We start from the raw sequence: 22,630 nt of genomic DNA, 5'->3' as shown, positions 1-22,630 counted from the left end.
AAGAAGTCTTAGGGCATAATTACCAAGAAGACAAGTAGCTACTCGGTAGGGTAGCTACAAGAACTGGACCATTGCTTCACCCAGTGGATGTTGGAGATCAAACATGGAGATGTCATATGGACCAGATATGGATAGTCAACCAAAGAACACACCTGATTCGATTGCATCAAACAAGACAGGCACATAACAGTCACTGGACTTAGGAGAAACTTTCTGTCTACATTTTCAGACCTGAGAAACAGTTGCATTGCTTGTGCGGTAAAGGGGCCATTCAACTGGCTGAGATAATTTGGTTAAGGATGGGGTGAGTTGTGAAGGGAGGGCTTTCAACTTTCTCCACCTTGTGTGCCCATTGGCCAGAGAATCCCAAGAGTTCAAAATTGAGTGCTCAAAGTAAATTAATTATCAAATTACCTATATGTCATCATATACTACCTTGTGATAAGTTTCTTGCACACATTCACAGTAAAATAGAGAAATACAAAGTAACCTGTGAAAAACTACCCTCAAACAGAGAGTGACAAACAACTAATCTTCAAGACAAACTGTGCAAGTAATAAAAAAAATCAGGAAATACTGTAAATTATACTGAGAACATGAGTTCAGTCTTCTTGAAAGTGAGTCCATGTGCTCTGGAATCAGTTCAGAGTTAAGGTGAGTGAAGTTATCCACGCTGGTTCAGGAGTCTCATGATTGAAATGTAAAAACTTTTCTTGAACCAGATTGTGTGGGATCTAAGGCTCTAGTACAACCTGCCTGATGGCAGCTTTGGGAAGAGAGTATGGCCCGGATGGTGGTAGACCTTGATGATAATGCTATCTTGTGGCAGTGCTCCTTGTGAATGTGCTCAGTGCTGAGGAGGGCTTTACCTGTAAAGGGCCGTGATGTAATGGGGACGTTGCTGCTTCTCAAGGAGCATTTACTCACTAACTTAAATCACTCCCTCTGTCCACTGGGTGCTCTCTTCCCCCACAGAGCTCACCATACAGTGTCTGTTCCAGGCTCTGATGTCAGATACATGATCAATGTGGGCAGCCCAACAGAGCTAACAAAGTGTAACTCAGGGCTCGGTGGTGATGCTGACCTGAGAGAAGGCACTACCATTGGTTCACTGATCCTTCTAGTGAGTTCCAGTGTTTGGGACATTAAATAGTGGCTATCATAATGCTTTACAGCACCAGTGAACAGGGTTCAATCCTGAGGCTATCTGTAAGTAATCTGTACATTCTCTCCATGATAAGTGTTTCTTCGAGTGCTCCAGTTTCCTTCCACATTCCAAAGATATATGGGTTAGTAACGGTTAATAACTTGTCAGCATGCTACATTGGCACTGGATAGTAGTGGACTGGCAAAATAGAAAGCTGAGAAGCAGGACATCGAGGGTAGTAATTTCTAGATTGCTGCCTGTGCCATGCACCAGTGAGAGTAGAAATAGGAGGATTTGACAGATAAATGCATGGCTGAGAAACTGGTGCAGGGGGCAAGGCTTCAGTATCTTAGATCATTGGGAGCTCTTCTGGGGGAGGTATGACCTGCTCAGAAGTGATGGGTTGCACCTGAACCTGAGGGGGACCAATAAGCTCATGGGCAGTTTTGTTAAAGCTGATAGGGAGGGTTTAAACTAATTTGGTGGGGAGGGGGGAGGGAGGACCAGAGTGATGGAACTCAGGATAGGACAAATTGTAAAAAAATACAGATAACATGCAGTCAGACTGTCAGGGAAGGAAGGCAGATGATGGGACATAGTCACAGCCAATAGGGTGAGTATCAGTACAGTAGGGATGCAAGATCAAAAAGGGCAGCAAATATGGTACTTAAGGTGTTGTATCTCAATACGCGGAGTACCAGAAATAAGATGGATGACCTTGTTGCACTATTACAGACTGCCAGGTATTCAGTGATGGCTGGGTATGATGTTGTGGCCATCACTGAATTGTGGCTGAAGGATGGTTGTAGTTGGGAGCTGAATGTCCAAGTTTACATGTTGTATTGGACGGATACAGGCAGAAGGTAGGAAGAGGGGGGAGGCGTGGTGCAACTGGTAAAGAATGGCATCAAATCAGTAGAAAGATGTGGCACAGGATCAGAAGATGTTGAATCCTTGTGGGTTGAGTTAGGAAACTGCAAGAGGAAAGGAAATTGATATACAGGCCTTCCAACAGTGGCTAGAAGGTGGACCACAGATTAAAACAGGAAATAGAAAAGGCAAATCAAAAGGGCAATATTATGATAGTCATGAGAGATTTTAACATGTAGGTTGATTGGGAAAATCAGTTTGGTAATGGATCCCAAGGGAGTAAGTTTGCTGAATGCCTAAGAGATGGCTTTTTAGAGCAGTTTGTTGTTGAGCTTTCTAGGGGATCAGCTATACTGGATTGCATGTTATGTAATGAACCGGAGGCCATTAGGGAGCTTAAGGTAAAAGAACCCTTAGGAACCAGTGATCACAATATGATTCAGTTCAATTTGAAAATATGATAGGGAGAAAGTAAAGTCTGACATAGCAGTATTTCAGAGGAGTAAGGGAAATTACAGTTGTATGAGAGAGGAGTTGGCCAAAGTAAATTGGAAGGAGCTGTTGGCAGGGATGACAGCAGTGCAGCAATGGTGTGCATTTCTGGGAAAAATGAGGATGGTGCAGGACATGTGCATTCCAAAAGTGAAGAGGTACACAAAAGGCAAAATAATACAATGATGGCTGACAAGGAAGTCAAACCTAATTTAAAAACAAAAGAAAGGGCATACAACAAAGCAAAAATTAGAGGGAAGATTGAGGATTGGGAAGTTTTTAAAAACTGACAGAGAGCAACTAAAAGAATCATTAGAAGGGAAAAGCTGAAAAATGAAAGCAAGCTAGTAAATAATATCAAATGGTTAGTGAAAGCTTTTTCAAGAATGTAAAAAATAAAAGAGAGATGAGTGTGGGCATAGGACCGCTACAAAATGAGGCAGAAGAAATAATAACTGGGGACAAGGAGATGGCAGATGAACTAAATGAGTATTTTGCATCAGTCTTCACTATGGAAGACAGTAACAGTATGCCTGATGTTGTAGTGTGTAAAGGAAGAGAAGTGGATGCAGTTGAGAAGGTGCTCAAAAATCTGAAAGACCTAAAAGTTCATAAGTCACCCGGACCAGAGGAACTGCAACCTAGGGTTCTGAAAGAGGTAGTGTTAGAGATTGTTGTGGCATTAGAAATGATCTTTCAAAAATCATTGGATTTTACATGGTGCCAGAGGACTGGAAAATTGCTAATGTCACTCCACTCTTTAAGAAAGGAGGAAGGCAGCCAAAAGGAAATTATAGACCAGTTCGTCTGACCTCTGTGGTTGGGAAGATGTTAGAGTCAGTTGTTAAGGATGAGGTGATGGAGTACTTGGTGACACAGGACAAGCTAGTACAAAATCAGCATTGTTTCCTTAATTGAAAATTCTGCCTGACAAACCTGTTGGATTTCTTTGAGAAGATTACAAGTAGGATAGATAAAGGGGATGCAGTGGATGTTGTACATTTGGACTTTCGGAAGTCATTTGACAAGGTGCCACTCATGAGGCTGCTTACCAAGTTAAGAGCCGATGGTACTACAGGAAAGTTACTAACATGGTTAAAGCATTGGCAGATTGGAAAAGGCAGCGAGTGGGAATAAAAGGATCCTTTTCGTGTTGGCTGCCAATGATTAGTGGTGTTCCATAGGGGGCAGTATTGGGACCACTTCTTTTATGCTGTATATAAATGATTTAGATGATGGAATAGATGGCTTTGTTGCCAAATTTGCAGATGATGCGAAGATTAGTGAAGGGGCAGGTAGTGTTGTGGAAACATGTAGGATGCAGAAGGAATTAAACAGATTAGGAAAATGGGCAATAAAGTGACAAATGAAATATAATGTTAGAAATTGCATGGTCATGCAGTTTGATAGTGGAAATAAATGTGCGGAATATTTTCTAGATGGGGAGAAAATCTAGGAACCTGAGATGCAGAGAGACTTGGGAATCCTTGTGCAGAACACCCTGAAGTTTAAATTGCTGGTTGAGTCAGTGTTAAGGAAGGCAAATGCAATGTTAGCATTCATTTCAAGAGGTTTAGAATACAAGAGTAGGGATGCGATGTGATAAGAAAATATGTGGTGATTGTGGCAGTGGGCCTGGTCCAGGAATCCAAAATGGAACGTCTCCATTTTGCTGTCATTACTCAATGTTGTCTTGACTCCATGAGACTCCTAAGAGACTCTGTGATGCAGCGAAAAAGGACGTTTCAATATTGATTCTGGGGACACAGAGTTTTCCCATGGTCCATATTACAATCCTGTTGGATTGGGCTGTGGAATTGTTATTTTTCTTGTAGTTTAACCAAGTTGTTATGCTTGTTTGTATTTTTATTAATCACTTGTATACATGAAGTGTTCAGTGGTTAAAGTTGACTCTATTTTTCTGGAAATTTTTAGTTTCAGAGGCAGATATCTTGAATCTGGCCATTTAATTGGTCAACTGTTAAATTATTGGATAAATTACAATTTCAATGGAATCATTGGTTTGGAATAAGAAGACCAGATCAACTTTGTTCACTCTCTTTTTTCCTTAGTTTCCCTTCCTCTGCTGTTACCCTGCTCTTCTCTTTTCCTCGATCTCTCACCACCCTTTTCCCCTTGTTTCCTTTGTTCTTGAAACATTTAATTAAATGTTTAATTAAATCTTTTGAACTTACAGTCCTTTAACATCATGGACTATGTTTACTGTGCTCATAGTCTGTTTTTTTTAAAATCAATTATGCTATTGTTTGCACTGTTGTAACTATATGTTGTAATTATGTGGTTTTGTGCAGGTATTGTAGCTTTAGTTTTTGGTTTTGTTTTTGTCTGGTGGATTTGGAGCTCCTTTCCAGGGAACGCACTAGACGGTAGCGCGATATTAATACACAGCAGCCTCTCCGGTCTCTGGATTGGGGATTGCCAAATGTTATGTGGATTTTCTGGTGTAGTCTGTTTTGTCATATGCTTTTGTGATATCATTCTGGGGGAACGTTGTCTCATTTTTTTTACTGCATTGCATTTGTGGTTTCTAAATGACAATAAACTGAATCTGAATCTGAAATATTCATAAGCAACAAATTCTATTTTTCTTTAACTTCTGAAGAATATTTGGATCACATCAGCATCTGGATCAAATAGCCACATAGAAGAGCTTCCCACACAGGATATAAAGAGTGGTCACTGCTGGCAAATAGAACAATTGAGCTGGCTTGGATCTGAGCAACTCCCTCTGAATTGAATTGAATTGACTTTATTTCTTATATTCTTCATATACATGAGGAGCAAAAATCTTTATGATATGTCTTCGTCTAAATGTGCAATGTGAAATTTACAATAAATTGTAATAAATAGTATGCACAACAGGACAGTCAATATAGCATAGAACTACAACTGTCTCAGCGTGAATTAATCAGTCTGATGACCTGGTGGAAGAAGCTGTCTCAAGTCCTGTTGGTCCTGGCTTTTATGCTGCAGTACGGTTTACCAGATGGTAGCAGATGGAACAGTTTGTGATAGGGGTGACTCGGGTCTCCAATGATACTTCAGGCCCTATATACACACCTGTTTCTGTAAAAGTTCTGAATAGTGGGAATTTCACACCTATAGATGCGCTGGGCTGTCCGCACCACTCTCTGCAGAGGTCTGCGATTGAGAGAAGTACAGTTCCCATTACCAGGGAGTGATGCAGCCAGTCAGGATGCTCTCAATTGTGTCGCTGTAGAAAGTTCTTAAAATTTGGGGGCCCATACCAAACTTCCTCAACCGTCTGAGGTGAAAGAGGTGCTGTTGTGCCATTTTCACCACACAGCTGGTGTGTACAGACCATGTGAGGTCCTCGGTGATGTGGATGGCCAAGAAACTTAAAGCTGTTCACCCTCTCAACCCCGGATCCATTGATGTCAATAGGGGTTGTTAGCCTGTCTCCATTCCTCCTGTTGTCCACAACCAGCTCCTTTGTTTTTTGCAACATTGAGGGAGAGTTTTTTTTCTGGACACCACTGTGTCCGGGTAATGACTTCTTCCCTGTAGACTGCCTCATTATTATTTGAGATAAGGCCAATCAATGTAATATCATCAGCAAATTTAATTAGCAGATTGGACCTGTGGGTGGCGACACAGTCATGAGTATACAGAGAGTAAAGGAGGGGGCTTAGCACACAGCCATGAGGGGCACCTGTGTTGAGGGTCAGAGGGGCAGAGATGTGGGAGCTCACTCTTACCACCTGCTGCCGATCTGATGGGAAATCCAGGATCCAGCTGCACAAGGCAGGGTCAAGGCTGAGGTTTCTGAGCTTCCTGTCAAGCTTGGATGGAATTATGGTGTTCAATTCTGAACTGTAGTCCAAGAACAGCATTCTCAGGTAAGTATCCTTCTTCTCCAGATGTGTAAGGATGGTGTGTAGAGCTGTGGCTATTGTGTCATCTGTCAGTTGGTTGTGTCGGTAGGCGAATTGTAGTGGGTCCAGTGTGGGCGGTAGCAAGCTGCAGATGTAATCCTTGACCAGCCTCTCAAAGCATTTGCTTATTATTGAGGTGAGTGTGACAGGACGCCAGTCATTCAGACATGTTACTTTGGTCTTTTTAGGTACAGGGAGAATGGTGAATGTTTTGAAGCAGGAGGGCACTCTACACTGGGAGAGGGAGTATTCCCTAACCCTCTCACTCACTGTCACACAGAATCAGAATTTTGTGACCATCAACACAAACAGTCCAGACTGGTAAACACCCTGAATCATGTGGAAAATGCAAAAGGCTGACGAAAAGAGAATCTGATAGGAGAGGAGACAGGATCATTGGACAATGGGAAGGAGGAGAGGCACCAAGGGGAGTTGTTAGCAGGTGAGGAGAAGAGAAAAGGTAAGAGGGGTTCTAGAGTGGGGAATGGAAAAAGCGGGAAAGGGAGGGGGGATATTACCAGAAGTTAATAAATTTGATATTCATGCACTCAAGTTGATGCTACCCAGATGGAATATGAGGTATTACTCCTCCATCCTTAGCAGCTTCATCGTGGCAGTGGAGGAGGCCATCAACCAAAAACCAACTGAACATGGACAATTGGAGTGGGGACTGTAATTAAAATGGTTGGCCACCAGGAAATCCTGTTTTTTTTTGTAGATGGAGCAAAGGTAAAGTGGTTCCCCAATCTACATCAGGTCTCACCAAGGCAAAGGAGGCCACATTGAGAGCACTGGGTATATCAGACAACCCCAACAGGTTAGCAAGCGAAGTGCTACTTCACCAGAAAAGACTTTCTGGGGCTGTTAATGGAGGTGAATGGGCAGTTATAGCAATTTTTCCACTTGCAGGGATAAGAGCCCCATATCCTGTCTCTGTTACTTCTCTCTGTTCACCAGCTGCCTTCCTCCTCTCTCATTCCAACCTATTCCAACTTTCCCTTTATTCCTCGTTATTATTCTCCATCCCTTTGCCATTCACACTAAGCAATACTCTGCTCTCCCTCTTCCCTTGGTTCTGCTCACAGCCAAATGCTGCTCTGAAGCCTGAGTCCACGGCAGATACATGACACAGCGTCAGGACTTTGTTAGAAGTATCACTGAGGGAGAGGGGACAGTTTGTTTTGCAGTGTTGACATGTGAACCACGACCCTAGTGCTGAGCATGTACAGCAAGTGCTGGTGGTTGTCATGGTGACTCCACTTTCTAAACAACATGATGCTGCATCAGGGTCTCAGACTGACATATTGAAGGACTGATGCTAAATTAAACTAACAAAATGTTTTAATGATCTGCTCTAATGGAAGTACCTCCCTCCTGTGTGCTCTAACTGTCACAGCCACAAGCTGACAGTTGCTGTACAGAGAGACTTTCTGGAATCTTCTTTCCATCTATTGCTGCAATTTACACAGGACAGTAGATCATGGACTATAATCTTTCAAGGGGTTCACTCCCAAAATTACATGAATCACTTATGATACAAGTGCAATTTTAGTATCCAACATTTGCTAACAATACTTACACATGTCTACAGTAAAATTTGCTTTGCTTGTGAAAACAATGTTTCCGTTTTCCCGCACTTCACATTGATACAACCTCCCATCCTCCACTGTAACGTGTCGGACCATCAGATAGACGGTGTTATTCAGCCGGATCTGATCAGTATTTCTCCTGTTCTGCTGGGATGAGCCCACTGGTTTCCAGCGGAGACTGACAGTATCTGGGAGTCTGGAGATGGTACAGCTGAGGGTGACGTCACTGCCCTCCACAGGTCTCTGTGGACTCGCCTCAACTGAGAAACAGACCAATGAGATTCAGAGTGAGTGGTGACATATACAGTCCAATGATCCTGCTCAAACTGAACTCAGGACATAGCCATCAAGGAAAACTGCAGATGCTGGAAATTTGAAATAGAAACTATTTTGATGATGTGTCTTTGATCTGAATTATTAATTTTCCCCTTTCCACTAGTGCTCCTGATTGGCTGAGTTTTCCAGCATTTTCTGTTCTGAGCTCAGAATGTTTCCGTTCTCCACAGTTCTGCAGTATGTGTGCATCCAAGTCATGGAATATCACAGCAGGGTCATTGAAACTCGGCCCAGCTCAAGCTGGATTAGTGAGGCAGAGCAGAAACCAGGACCTTTCCCTTGAACCTGCTGGTGTGTCAAAGTTCAGCTCAGGGACACACCATATGAGGGGTTTATGGCTGTCGACACCCCAGTGGGAAGGTGATGGAATCTCACCAGGGGAGGGTGCACTGGAAATGTAGCGACTGTCTTACCAAGATTAACATATTACATGGAAAAGGCACCAGTCTGACTCTGTCCTCAATGTGTCAGCACACTTTAATAAGTCCACCTGACGACACATGCCTAGGAGACTGTGGATAAACTTGACATCTACTTAAATTGGTAAGCTGCCGAAATATCCCTGGACAGATCTCCAATCATTGAGCCTCCATGAGGAAGAGCTCTTCAGGACAGGCTGGCTGTTTTCTAAATGCCTGCCCTGACTTTCAAACCCTCCTGGAACAGAGTAATAAATAATGAAATCCAGGAATGTGTAAGTTAAGGGACATTCTGCTGTGGAGAATTCAATCTGGTGCAATTTCACTACAGGATCGATGGTCTGGGGCCAGTTCTTTGGTCAGGATAGCACTTCAGGACCCAACTCTATTGTTCCTTAGTCTGTCCGACAGCAGCAGATAATGAGTCGGAGGAACTCAGCAGGTCAGGTAGCATTTCTGGAGAGAAATAGTTGTTGACTGTGCATTTCTCTGCATAGATGCTGCCTGACCTGCCAAGTTCCTCCAGCTTTTTGTGTATTTCTCCAGATTTCAGCAGCTGCCGTCTTCTATTTCTCCATGAGACAGTAGCTTTCCTTTCATTTAGATGTTAACACAGCACCAATCCAGCAAGTATCAAAGTTTATCTCCATCCCTGATCCTCAGACTGGAAAAGTCTGGGTTGTGCTGAGGGAGTTGGCAGCTCACATCACTACTCTGATTCCCCAGGGTCCTACACTCACCTGGATTAGATCTATGAGGACAAAGATTGGCCAGGACCATCCTGGAGGCAATAGGCTATGCCATATATGGTGCACGGTCTAATTGAATAGCCTTGTGTCATATAAATAGACAGACTAACCCCTCCTCCAGAACAGTGGAGAATTATCTACAGGAGGCAGAGTCACACTCCCAGGATTGTCCTCTGCTGAAGCTGCCAAACTGTTGGAATATAATGGGTGTTGAATTGCAATATTTTTGAATGGCATCAACTACAGTATATTAGAATTAAATGAATAGATATTTTTATTTCACAACAATTTAACAGATAATATCATTTGAAAATGCTTCTAAAATCAACAAATTTATCCAAACACAAACTCACAGAATCAAGTAACTTCCTTCCTCCCTTTCCACCTTACCACTGTAAATTCCCCAGTGAAATGAGTGACCTCACGGATCCCGCACCAGCATCAACCAGGGCACAAAAACCATCAGCAGTTTTCCTGCTGTCAGTGCCGGGGAATATCAGAGCATTCCTGCTACACCCTGGGTCTCCACGTGGCGTGCAGCGATGGGGGCTGCCGGCAGATTCACCTACAGGAAATGTCAGCAAGTCCCAGAATTTCAACTTGGGAAATGCAGGGGTGGAAGTCCTTAACTTGTTCGCATTTCTCGCAGTGAAGTGTGCTTACTTGAAGTGTGTCTGCTGGTGAATCTCCTGGTCTCAGCCTGGCGATTTTGATTCATGAACGCCAATGGGTTTTCAATGCAACTGAATTGATGAATTTATCCTTTTGTCTTTGGTATTTCTCCCTCAGCTGCTCTCATGAAATGAACTCTCTGGCAGGGACCAAATTCCACAGACAATGTACTTCCTCATTGACCTTGACCAAGTGAGCCATTGACACGGTCCACTGGGTAACACTGATTAGCAGTTTCAGTGTTCAGTCTCACCACAGAACGACCCTGCTGAGATTTATGTTTCTATGACAAGAGTCCTTGACAAGCCAGATACAAGGTATCTCTTTCAGGCACCCAGCACCTTTCCTCAGGTCTGAATCCTTCCCAGTCCATGAGATATTGCTGAATATCCTGAACAGTTCATGAATTCTTACCATGAAAACCCAGTCCTCAACTGTAAAACTGGATGGTGGCAGAGCTGATGGTGGTGGGGCTAAGTGACTGGTGCAAATAGTTTTAATCTCAATGTGTGGAAGATGGGATTGATCTTTAGGGTCTTGAGGAGCTGAAAGGCGTAAGCCATCGGGTTTACTTTCTTTATTGACTTCGAAGTGTCTAAAGAACCTGGGCGCCAAATTACTATACTCCAACTGGAGAGGCAAACCATGAGTGGACAGCCAGCCCTATTACCCAGGCTGCAAAGTCTTCGCCTTCAGTTCACCTTGGTTTCTGCCTTCCGGGTAGAAGCCAGGAAAATCTCTCTTGCTCAAAACTATTTCTGCTTGCAGCTTTGGATGAGAATTTCAGCTGCAGGGACACCAACCTCAGCCTCCTGTTCCGGAAACAGTGGCAAATGATAGCCAAACTGGCACTGTGTTGGTAACATCCCATGCGTGGAATGCCATAAGGTGTTGTGTGTGACCTCTGCCCACATCAAATGGTCGCACCATTCATCAGGTCGTTCTGAGGCCAGACATCTTTGGGTATATTCCAAAACTTAGTTGGTCTGCTCCGTCCGACTGTTGGAGGAAAGACTTGCTGCTGCCCCAATCAGCTTACAGAAATGGGATGTGAATTGTGGACCATGATCTCAGACAATGTCCACCAGGAATCCATTGATCCTGAAGACCTGGTCCAGGACAATTTTGTCCATCTCCACTGCAAATAATAAGTTATCCAAGACAATGAATTTGCAGGCATTTGAAAACCAATTGACAATTACCATGATGACAGTCTTGCTCTTGGATGGTGGAAGACCCATGACAAAGCCTGTGGTCTTTCTGGAACAGATAGGGGAGGAAGAGCCCTTGAGGTTGGGAATGGGGCTCCTTATTCCGTGCACATGCCTAGCATATCTGCACATACTGCTCAACCTCTTTCACCATTCTAGAACATCAATGCCTCCTCTTCAGGGTCCTGGCAATCCCTGGGTGATTGGTCATTCTTGATGAATGTCCCCTTTGAAGTACCTGGGACTTGATGGAGCTTGGGTTGGACAGCTGAACTGGAGGACTGTTCTTAGGAAGCTCCCCTTGTGCTTGGACCTCATGACCAAGAGCTTCGATTCTCCAATGGATTGGCGCTACCACATTGGCTTGGGGAGAAATAGTGGTTGGCTGCTCTTCTTGTTCAGATTCATCAAACTGACAAGACAAGGCATCTGGCTTCTGTTTTTTTGACCACAGTTGATAGGACAGATGAAATTAAAGTTGTTCAAGTACAATGATCTCCCCACCAGCCTGGAATTCAGTCTCTTGGCTTCCTGAATATAAGCCAGGTTCTTGTGATCTGTCTAAATGACCTGTAGTCAGTGATGCCACTCCTCCAAAGCTAACTTAAACGTATGAAGCTCCTGATTTCCAACATCATAGGTTCTCTCTGTTGGGGATAGCAGCCTGGAGAAGAATGCACATGGGTGCAGTTTACCATCTGAAGGAGACCATTGAGACAATACTGCACTCACTCCGATGTCTGAGGCATCCACCTAAAGGATAAAAGAAGGTGCGGTTTTGGAGAAACTATGATGGGAGCTGATGTGAACAGCTGTAGTCCAGACAAAAGGGCCCACAGATTTCTTTGCCCCATCAGCGGAACTGCCACTGAGCTGAAGTTCCTGATGAACTTCCGGTAAAAGTTTCCAAACAGCAGTAAACATTGGACTTGTTCGATACTAGATGATTGTGGCCGGCCTCTGACTGTCTGGGTCTTGCAAGGGTCCATCTTCAGATTACCATTGGAGATGATGAAATCAAAAAATGAAATGTCCTGAAGCTCGGACTTCTCCAGCTTAACATAAATTCCATGGTCTGAAAGCTTCTTTAAGATATCTATGACATGAGCAACGTGCCCCTCCATGGACTTTGAGAAGCTTAGGATATCATCTATAGTGGATACTATAGAGTGCAGAGGAGATTTACAAGGATGTTCCCTGGATCTGAGGACATACCTTATGAGAACAGGTTGAGTGAACTTGGCCTTTATTTCTTGGAGCGACGGAGGATGAGAGGTGACCTGATAGAGGTGTATAAGATGATGACGAGCATTGATCATGTGGATAGCCAGAGGCTTTTTCCCAGGGCTGAAGTGGCTACCATGAGGAGATAAAGTTTTGGGGTGCTGATAAGTACCAACGGGAATGTCAGGGGTAAGTTTATCACACAGAGAGTGGTGGGCGCATGGAATGCATTGCCGGCAGTGGTGGTGGAAATGAATACAATAGGGTCTTTTAAGATGCCTCTGAGATAGGGACATAGAGCTTAGGAAAATAGAGGGCTATGTGCTAGGGAAACCTAGGCAGTTTCTAGAGTAGGTTACAGGGTCAGCACAACATTGTGGGCCAAAAGACCTGTAATGTGTAGTAGATCTCTGTGTTCCATGCTCTATGTTCATCCAAGAGGATGAAGGAATTCTGATGGAGAGTATCCTGGAGTATGTCATTGATATATGCCTGAAGGACTGTAGGAGGCTCAAGGGCATAACCAGGTACTTATGGTCCACATTAGTGCATTGAATGTGGTTTTCCATTCATTCACCCTCCTTAATGGGAACCAGATTGTCTGCACTCTGCAGGTCTAGCTTCATGAATACTCTTGCCCCTTGGAGCATCTTGAAAGCCGAATTCATGAGGGGAAGGAGTAATGATTCTTGGCCATTATGCAATTTAACTCCCTTTAATCAATGCATGGCCACAGACCCCCATCTTTTTTTTTGTAAGAAGAAGAAGCCTGCGCCAGCTGGTCAGCTGGAGGGCCAAATGAAGCCCATAGAAAGAGATTCCTTTATATACTCTTCCATTGTACGTCTCTCTGGGACTAAGACAACATACAGTCCACCCTGTGGAGGATAAGTACCATGCAGTCGGTCCATAGCATAGTCATATGGTTGGTGCAGTAGAAGATTTGAGGCCTTTTCCTTGCTGAGGACACCCTCAAAGTCCTGATAGATGGAAGGGATTTCAACCAGCTTGGGTGTTGCAATATCCTCCGGACCTGCCTTCGAGAATGACTCCTGAGGCTTCTTAAGAGGTACAGACCTCAGAGTTCCTAACTTTGGTTCACAAAACTCATTCATTGAAACAGTGGCCAAATCAGAGTCCAAATCCCCGTCTATATCCTCAGGGGATGACAGCAAGGCTGGGAATAAGCTTCAAGGATCTGCGTAGAGAAGTCTTTCCTTTCCCCAAGACCTGGTGGCTGATATAGCTACAAGTTTTTCATACTGCCTGGGCATCTCCTTGGTCTTCCACTGAACAGGAGATTCCCTCTCTCTAGTTCTTGTGTGTCCCTGACTAGACAGGGCAGGACAGGTCTAGATCTCCAGAAGGCCTCAGGTTACCATGAACTGAAGGCTGCTGCCTTGTTGTTTGCTGATTTCAAACCATCTGGGGGTCGGAACACTACACCGCAAACAAGCACTCTTACATTTACTGGATTAAGTAAATATTCTCTCCCCCTCCAGACCGTGGATGTGTTCTGCTGGGATAACCAAGGGTATCCGAGATCAGGGATGTGATTGAAGGGTCAATAATGTAAAAACTATTGTATTCTACATGATCCCCTATCCTCATCTGCAAGACCACAATCTGCTGCTGGATTAGCCTGAAATCTAGCAGGCGGCAATCCAAGGCAATTGTGGGCATGGAGTGGCTCAACTCTTGCAGCAGTATGCCATGCCAACAGGTGGTTTTAAGTCCAGAAAATTACCCGCTGCCCTAGAGTCTATAAAAGCCTTCGAGCTCTTAACCCAGGTGAACGCCACCTTCTGCATGGAACCAGAATCCATGGGATTGGACACAGTGCTGCCATTGTCACAGTCCTCCCAACAATGTATGGTCTTAACAGTTCTCCTGCAGCCTGGGACACTCAGCCTGCAAGTGACCTTCTTCCCCGTGGTAAAAGCAGCTACCTTGACTCCGAAGCCGGGACCTCTCATCAGCAGAGAGTCTAGTGCAGCTGACCTGCATGGGCTCAACAGGACCTTGAGCAGGAGGTGGGCTGGTCATAGTCCAAGGTTGGGTAGTGGAACAGTGATGCATTAGGACCAGGCTTGGACTGGCACTCTTCGACCTCCTGAAGTAGTCCCACTGTTGTTCTACCAGGCGATTATCGAGATGAAAGGACTGGTTGACCAAATCCTTTAAGCACTCCATTCACTATCCCAAAACAAGGTCATCCTTCAGTTTACCTTGTAGTCTGTGGCAGTATAGCATATTCAAAGCCTCTCTATTCGAACCACTCTCCTGGGCCAAAATCTGAAATTCAATTGTGCAATTTACCTGACCATCCACCATGTTGAATCTTCATCAGGTGGTCAAAGGCTCAGCTGTCTCTGACAGAGTGATACGACAACTTCCTCATGGTGGCCATGAATTCTTCTGAACCCAAGCAAATTTTTGACCTGTGTTCCCAATGCATGGTGGCCCAAGACAGGATTCTTCCAATCAGAAGAGACATAATGAAAGCCACCTCTTGGCACTCCAAAGGGAACTGGGATGGCTGGACTTCAAACATGAAAGAGCATTGGATGAGGAAGCGAAGGCAAGAATCTGGGTCACCGTCGAATCTCCCAGGGTTGGAAGATGTACTGGTTCTGCAGTGCAATTGACCGGCATCTCTCCCTAGAGATTCTGACTTCCTTTTCATGAAAGTTGACAACAGTTCTTGACTGGGATGATTTGGAATCAAATACTGGAGTATCCAAAGCAAGGATCAAGGCACAGTATCAAACTAGATCGAGAGCTGAGCACAAAACAAATGCCAGATGATATCACTTGTAGGGCTTATGATTATTGAGGCTTCGTTCAGGTGCTATTTAAATGCTCAATTCTTGGCACCCAAAACATGATTGCTTACTAGCGGGATGTTCTTGAACACTTAAAGGAGCCAGACCAGATCTCCATACTCCATGGAGTTAAAGAGTCTAAACCCAGAAGCTGGCATGGTTGGGTGTGTCTCCTAACAGTTTCATAACACAGTTCAGTCTATATTATGTCCAGCAAACAGACCATGATACTCACAGTGGGGTAGATTCCTTGGCTTCCTGTTCTTGCAGAAAGTTGACAAACCATTTTATGTTAGAACAAATGTTTTTTCTCTTAGTTGTTTTTATGGGAGATTTACTCGAATTATTTGCATAGAGACATGTTATTGATCCTTGTCTGGCCCACTCACTTTTACTCTCAAGGTTTTCGTATTATTTCTGAATTTGTTTCCTCGGCTGTGTTTGAATCAAAGTGGACAATCCTGCAAGTTCAAATGGGTGTTTTCTAATTTTCAGATTAATGGTGCCAAAATCCAGATCCATCTGCTGGTAGAAGGGTCTGATTCTCCATTGTGACACCCTGTTCCACCAGGCCCTGTCTGTTCCTTGGAAAGGCCCCAGTTTCCAGAGGTCCTGCCATGAGTTGGTTTCCATTCCCAGACAACAGGGCCCTTCCCAGTTACTTTACCCTCAACAGCATCTCCAAAATGCACATTTCACACACTTTTTTCCCTCATTTCTCATATCCTCCCTCTTATTCCATGCTCCATAGTCCTCTCCTCTCAGCTTCCATCTGCTTCAGCCCTTTGCACCTTCCACCTATCACAGTCCAGCTTCTCACATCATTCCCTCCCTCCCTCACATACCTATTGTCCTCCTTCACATGGAGTCACTTAACATCCACCAGCTGTTGTTCCTCCCTCTACCCATCTCTTTTATTCTGGCATCTGCCCTTTCCCTTTCCAGTTCTTGTGAAGGATCCTGGTCTGAAACATAAACAGTTCATTTCTTTTTCTAGATGCTGCCTGACTTGATAAGTTTCTCCAGCAATTTGTGTTTGTTGCTTCCTTTCCTTGCTTTTTCTGGTAAAATAATCAAACACTATTTGCTTGAGTCAAGGATCTTCCCCCTGTTTTTTAATGGGAGATTCACTCTTCACTGGATGAATGAAATCTCTCAATTTTCACAATCCTTCATCATTTTACTGGAAAATATTTTCAGACTAACAGAGATCCTTGTCTGACCCACTCACCTTTGATTCCAAATAATTCATATTGTTTCAGGATTTGCTTTGTCGGCTGTATTTGGGTTAAAGTGAACAATCCTGCAAATTTAACGTTGGTTCTTTGAATTATCAGATTAACATTACCAGAACCCAGTCTCAGTTTCTGGTACAAGTCACTGCTTATCCTGTCGTTATTCCAATGTTCAGTCCACTTTCCTGAATTGTCTCTGGTGAAATTCCCCAGCTGGTGGGTGTGCTGCCCAGAATGTGGTTTCCATTCCCAGACAACAGTGCCATTCCCAGGATTGTCTGGTCCTTTCAACAGAATATTGTCTCTCTGATCCAAGAAATAATTCGGATTTCTGTTTTCTGTTGGAAAGAGAAACAACAAGGGAATGAATATTTAAGACACATTTGGAGATATTGTCAACAACCATATTAAAGGCGGCAGACAGTTTGGGCAGGATAAAGGTGAAGAGTTTCCCCCTGCAACATGTCCACTGGATGTCATTTCTAACTGTGGTAGGAGCTATGTTGGTGCAGAAGAGAAGAGTCCTGGTGGGAGGAGCTCAGAAATGGAGCTACGTTAATAATGAGATGGATTGTGAGACAGCAGCACGTTCAGGCACTCAGAGAGGAATGTGAATTTGACACGGGGGAGCGAGTTTACATTGATAATAATAAAACAATGTGATTGAGATCGGCAAAGAAAAATCACTTACTTTGAGTGGAAACAGGATGAAGAAGTAAAACAAAGATATTAATCATCAAAGCCGCTGGGAAACTTCTGCAGTGAAACCTCAGCCACATTTTGTGGGTTTCCTGTAAGAAATGAAATGCAGCTTTAGACGGAGCAGCAGGAACCCACCCAAACCCACAGACAGAACAAGTCAGCCCACTGAGTTTCACTGTAGAAATCTTCATGTGAGTTGCGCAGCTTAGCAAATTATTCCTGAATTTAAATGCGTTGTTTATGCACCCAGTGTCTACTTAGGTACACCTGTACACCAGCTCATTAATGGAAATATCTAATCAGCCAGTCATGTGGCAGCAGCTCAATGCATGCAGACCTGGTAAAGATGTTCAGATCAAATGCCAGAATGGGGAAGAAGCGCAGCTTTGGATTGAGAAGCAGGAACTAAGTGACTTTGACGGTGAAATAATTGTTGGTGCCAGATCTGGCAAATTGACTATCTGATAAACTGCTGATATCCTGGTGTTTTTGTGCATTGCAGCCTCTATAATTTAGAAGGAATGATGTGAAAAACAAAAAAAAATCCAGTTGGAGGCAGTACCATCCGGGTCTCCTGACTGCGTCCACAGAATTGCCTATCTGACCCCCTAACTATCGAGTCCCCTATTACTACTGCCTTCCTCTTCCTTTCCCTACCCTTCTGAGCTACAGGGCCGGACTCTGCGCCGGAGGCACGGCCATTGTTGCTTCCCCCAAGTAGGCTGTCCCCCCCAACTGTACTCAAACAGGTGTACTTATTGTCAAGGGGTACAGCCAACGGGGTACTATCTAGTACCTGACTCTTCACCTTCCCTCTCCTAACCGTGACCCACTTGTCTGCCTCCTGTGGCCCTGGTGTGACCACTTGCCTGTAACTCCTCTCTATCACCTCCTCACTCTCCCTGACCAGACGAAGGGCATTGAGCTGCAGCTCCAGTTCCCTAACACAGTCCCTTAGGAGCTGCAGCTCGGCGCACCTGGCACAGATGTGGACGTCTGGGAGGCTGGGAGACTCCAAGACCTCCCACATCCGACACCGAGAACAAAAGCTGCCCTCACACTCATAATTTCCGCTTTCCTCAAATAACAGGAAAAAATTGAAAACTGAACCTACCTCGCCTCGCCCGTTTCTGTTTAAGCCCATTGAGCCAAAGCCCTTAAGCCTTCACTCTGCTCCCGGCTTAGTCCGCTGCCCGCAAACGATGCTGCTCGTTGTATAAGGCTGTGTTCCTTTTAAATCTTCCGTGCTTCACTGCCCGACGTCACACACCTGCGCAGTCCCACCTCCCTTAACCCCGATGAGAAGAAAAAATCAAAATGGCTCCCGCAGCACTCCCTTCCAATTCTCAGACTTCCTTCTCCAAATGGTCAGCACAACAATAAAAAGTGACTTGACTTGACTTGAACTCCAGGAAAGGCAGACGAATTGTTTGCCCTAACCTAAATCTGTAGGATCGCTAACATCTACACTGACTCCTGCTATGTTTTTGGTGTGGTCCATGACTTTGGTACTCTGTGGAAGCGATGGGGCTTCATTACGTCTTTGGGTAAACCCATTAAACATGCCCACCTAATCACAGATCTTTTACAGGCAGTACAGATGGCATGAAGATCAGCAATATTCAAATATGAAGTTCATAGCAATTTGACAGACCCTGTTGCCCTTGGCACTAGAGCTGCGGATGGAAATGCCCAACGCATGGCCACCGGAGAAGTTTCCCTGAAGGCTCTGGCTCGAGTCTCTCCATCCACCACCATTTCACTCCAGGAATTGGCCACCACTCCACGGCAGGCCCCAGAGAGAGAGAGAGGTGGGCCAAAGCCGAATGTGCCCCTGATCCCCGGGGCATTTGGTGCCACTTGGATGGGCGACCTGCTTATCCCCAGAGTCTCCTACATACCCCTGTCTGCCTGTATCATGGGAAAGGATATGTTAGAAAAAGGGGCATTATACACAAAATATTACAACAATGGAGTAACTATCATTGCCTGACATGTTGTACAGAGCTGTGAGATATATCAGACAAACAGAGGGAAAACGCCAGTTAAGTTTGACCACTTACTCCCTGCGGAGACCACCTTTTCTAGACTACAGATCAATTTGTGCACAGGCCAACTAGTGGAGGGTCTAAACATTTACACATGTTTTCTAAATGGATAGAAACTTTCTTGACTTGCAAAAATGATACAAGGATTGTAGTCAAGACCCTCATGTCAGAGATTCTTCCCCGTTTATCAGGACACTGGACTAAAATGAGGCCTTGTCGGTAGTCTTCTCTACCTTGCAGAACTATGTCAGCAGGAGCACAAAATTAACCCCATTTGAAGTCCTAATGGGGCCACCCATGCCTGCAGGTTCCTGCCCTCTCAATAGGAGGAGAAAATACACCCTGAATCTAGACTGATGAGAAAAATTTAGAAATGGTAAAGACTTGCCAAGGAGAACCAAAGACAAGTAGAAGCAGCCTCCAGGGTCCTCCATTTACCTCTATCATTTATGTACTCGGCTGATTTCACTAAAATGTTGCAATTAAACTCACTTAGAGTCATAGAGTCACAGAGCACTAGAGCACAGAAACAGGAACAGCACTCCATCCAGTCCATGACAAACAATTATTCTGCTTAGTCCCAGCGACCTGCACCTGGACCATAACCCTCCATCTCCCTCTCATCCCTGTATTTATCCAAATCTCTCTTAAATGATGCAATTAAACCCACATCCACCACTTCTGGTGGCACCTCATTCCACACTTTGAGTGAAGTTCTCTGTTAGTTTTCCCGCAAATAAATCATTTTTCATTCTTCACCTCTAGTTCTAATCTCACTAAACGTCACTGGAAAAAGTCTGCTTGCATTTGCCCAACCTATACCCCTCATAATTAGTCTAACTCTATTAAATCATTCCTCATTCTCCTCCACCCCAGAAAATAAAGTCCTAACCTATTCAATCTTTCCTTATATCTTATGCCCACAAGTCCCGGCAAATTTTCTCTACATTTTTTCTAACTTATTGATACTTGTTTATTGACTAGGGCTCAGCATTTAACACCGTCATTCCTATAGTGCTGATCAAAAAGCTACAGACCTAGACCTCTGCAACTGGATCCTTGGCTTCCAAACTGGAAGAGCACAATCTGTACAGTTTGGAAATAACATCTCCACCTCTTTGACAATTAACCGTGGTGTTCCACAAGAATATGTGCTTAGCCCACTGCTCTACTTTCTCTACACCCATGATATGTGGCTCAGCTTAGCTCAAACAGAACTAAGAAATTTGCTGATGATACAACCATTGTTGGCAGAATTTCAGATGGTGGCGAAAGGGCGTACGATAGTGAGATATACCATTAGTTGAGTGGTGTCACAGCAACAACCTTGCAGAAAACATCAGTAAGATCGAAGAGCTGATTGTGGACTTCCGGGAGGGTACGATAGTGAGATATACCGTTAGTTGAGTGGTGTCACAGCAACAACCTTGCAGAAAACATCAGTAAGATCGAAGAGCTGATTGTGGACTTCTGGGAGGGTAAGATGAGGGAACACAAATGAACTTTCATAGAGGGATCCAAAGTGGAGAGCGTGAGCAATTTCAAATTCCTGGGTGTCAATATCGCTGAGGACCCAACCTGGGCGCAAAATATTGATGCAGCTCTAACGAGCCATTAAAATAGGCAAGACAGCAGCTATATTTCATTAGGAATTTGAGAAGATTTGTTTTGGCAACCAAAACACTCAAAAACTTTTACAAATGTATCGCTGAGAACATTCTGCACATTTGTCCTCCCAAAGTGCAACACCTCACACTTGTCCGCATTAAATCCCATCTGCCATCTGTTGGTCTATTTTTTCAGTTGGTTTCTATCCCACTGCAAGCGTTGATGGTCTTCCATGTTGTCCACTACCATTTCTGCTAGCAGTTTGTTCCACACTCACAAAATCTCTGACTGAAGAAATTCTGGAGTTACGGCTGCGGATCTGTGTTTTCATACAACACATTACAGGCCCATCAGCCTACAAAGTTGTGCCGACCATGTAACCTACTCTAGAAAATGCCTAGAATTTCCCTACTACATAGCCCTCTATTTTTCTAAGCTCCATGTACCTATCTAAGAGTCTCTTAAAAGACCCTATTATATCCACCTCCTTCACTGTCGCTGGTAACATATTCCACGCACCCAGCACTCTCTGTGTGAAAAACTTGCCTCTGAAATCCCCCTGTACCTACGTCGAATCACCTTAAAACTATGTGCTTTCATGCTCACCATTTCAGCCCTGGGAAAAAGCCTTTGGCTATCCACACAATCAATGCCTCTCATCATCTTACACACTTCTATCAGGACACTTCTCATCCTTTGTTGCGCCATTCATTTCACATTAAGGAGCTGCCTGTTTAATTTGTCTGTCATATTCAAATACACCCTTCTCAGCAACATGGTTTCAACTGAGTTTGACCTCACTACTCAGGTCATGAACTGAACAGGCAGCAGAACTGTGAGTGAGAATGAAAACCTCAAACACACCCAGAGTGTTGGCAGGGAAACAGGAAACATTAAATCCATTTTGACATTGAAGGTGTTGTATTGTCCAGACAACAAGAAGGAAAGTTTAAAATCTCGATAATGCGGGATGCTGTTAATTGATCTATGAGAACCCTCCATCATTGCAATTGAGAGAAAACTAAGGAAAAGAACAAGTAAATAATGTTTTAATGCACTTGTTTAATGGACAATGAGACAGACTGCAACAATAGAACTGATTGAAGGAGAGAAGTATCAAACACTACAAGCTAATTAAAATTGAGTTCATTGTTTGACCCCATTTAAACCTCTCCTTTCCTTGAAGTGAGATTGCGGTAAGGTCGCCTACCTTTGAGGAAGATGGTGGTAGCAGAATCCAGTTGCTGAGAATAGAAACTCTGGGCGCAGTGACACACACAGACTCTATGCTGTATGTGACAGCATTTCTCATAAAACCACAGGGCAGGGCAGCTTCCTCCTCCTCTTCAGCTCCGGGTTCGAACATCACTGGTGTTCAATATGCTTCAGCCAATGAAAACTCAGAATGACATAGCTAAGTTGGACAATCCAAAAATGGGAAGTTACTGAACACAGAAACATACAGCACAATACAGGCCCTTCGGCACAGAAAGTTGTGCTGAACATGTCCCCACCTTAGAAATTGTCCCCACCTCTATTTTTCTAAGCTCTATGTACCTATCCAAAAGTCTCTTAAAAGACCCTAT

The 22,630-nt window shown here is 44.1% G+C and overlaps 1 protein-coding gene across 1 annotated transcript in view; it reads right to left on the bottom strand.

Moving 5' to 3' along the window:
* Nucleotides 1-22,338, bottom strand: part of LOC140739247 (uncharacterized) — a 45,548-nt gene extending 23,210 nt beyond the window's left edge. The window contains exons 1-4 of the mRNA XM_073067375.1: nt 22,255-22,338; nt 17,378-17,477; nt 16,683-17,024; nt 8,006-8,275 (exon numbers count right to left, since the gene is read on the bottom strand). Of these exons, the coding sequence (XP_072923476.1) occupies nt 8,006-8,275; nt 16,683-17,024; nt 17,378-17,465 (700 nt within the window). The 5' untranslated portion in view covers nt 17,466-17,477; nt 22,255-22,338. The remainder of the gene's footprint in view (nt 1-8,005; nt 8,276-16,682; nt 17,025-17,377; nt 17,478-22,254) is intronic.
* Nucleotides 22,339-22,630: the final 292 nt, after the last annotated feature.

This window comes from Hemitrygon akajei, chromosome 15, assembly GCF_048418815.1.
Source record: "Hemitrygon akajei chromosome 15, sHemAka1.3, whole genome shotgun sequence".
Lineage (NCBI taxonomy): Eukaryota > Metazoa > Chordata > Chondrichthyes > Myliobatiformes > Dasyatidae > Hemitrygon > Hemitrygon akajei.
This window is presented reverse-complemented; position numbering and strand designations above follow the sequence as displayed.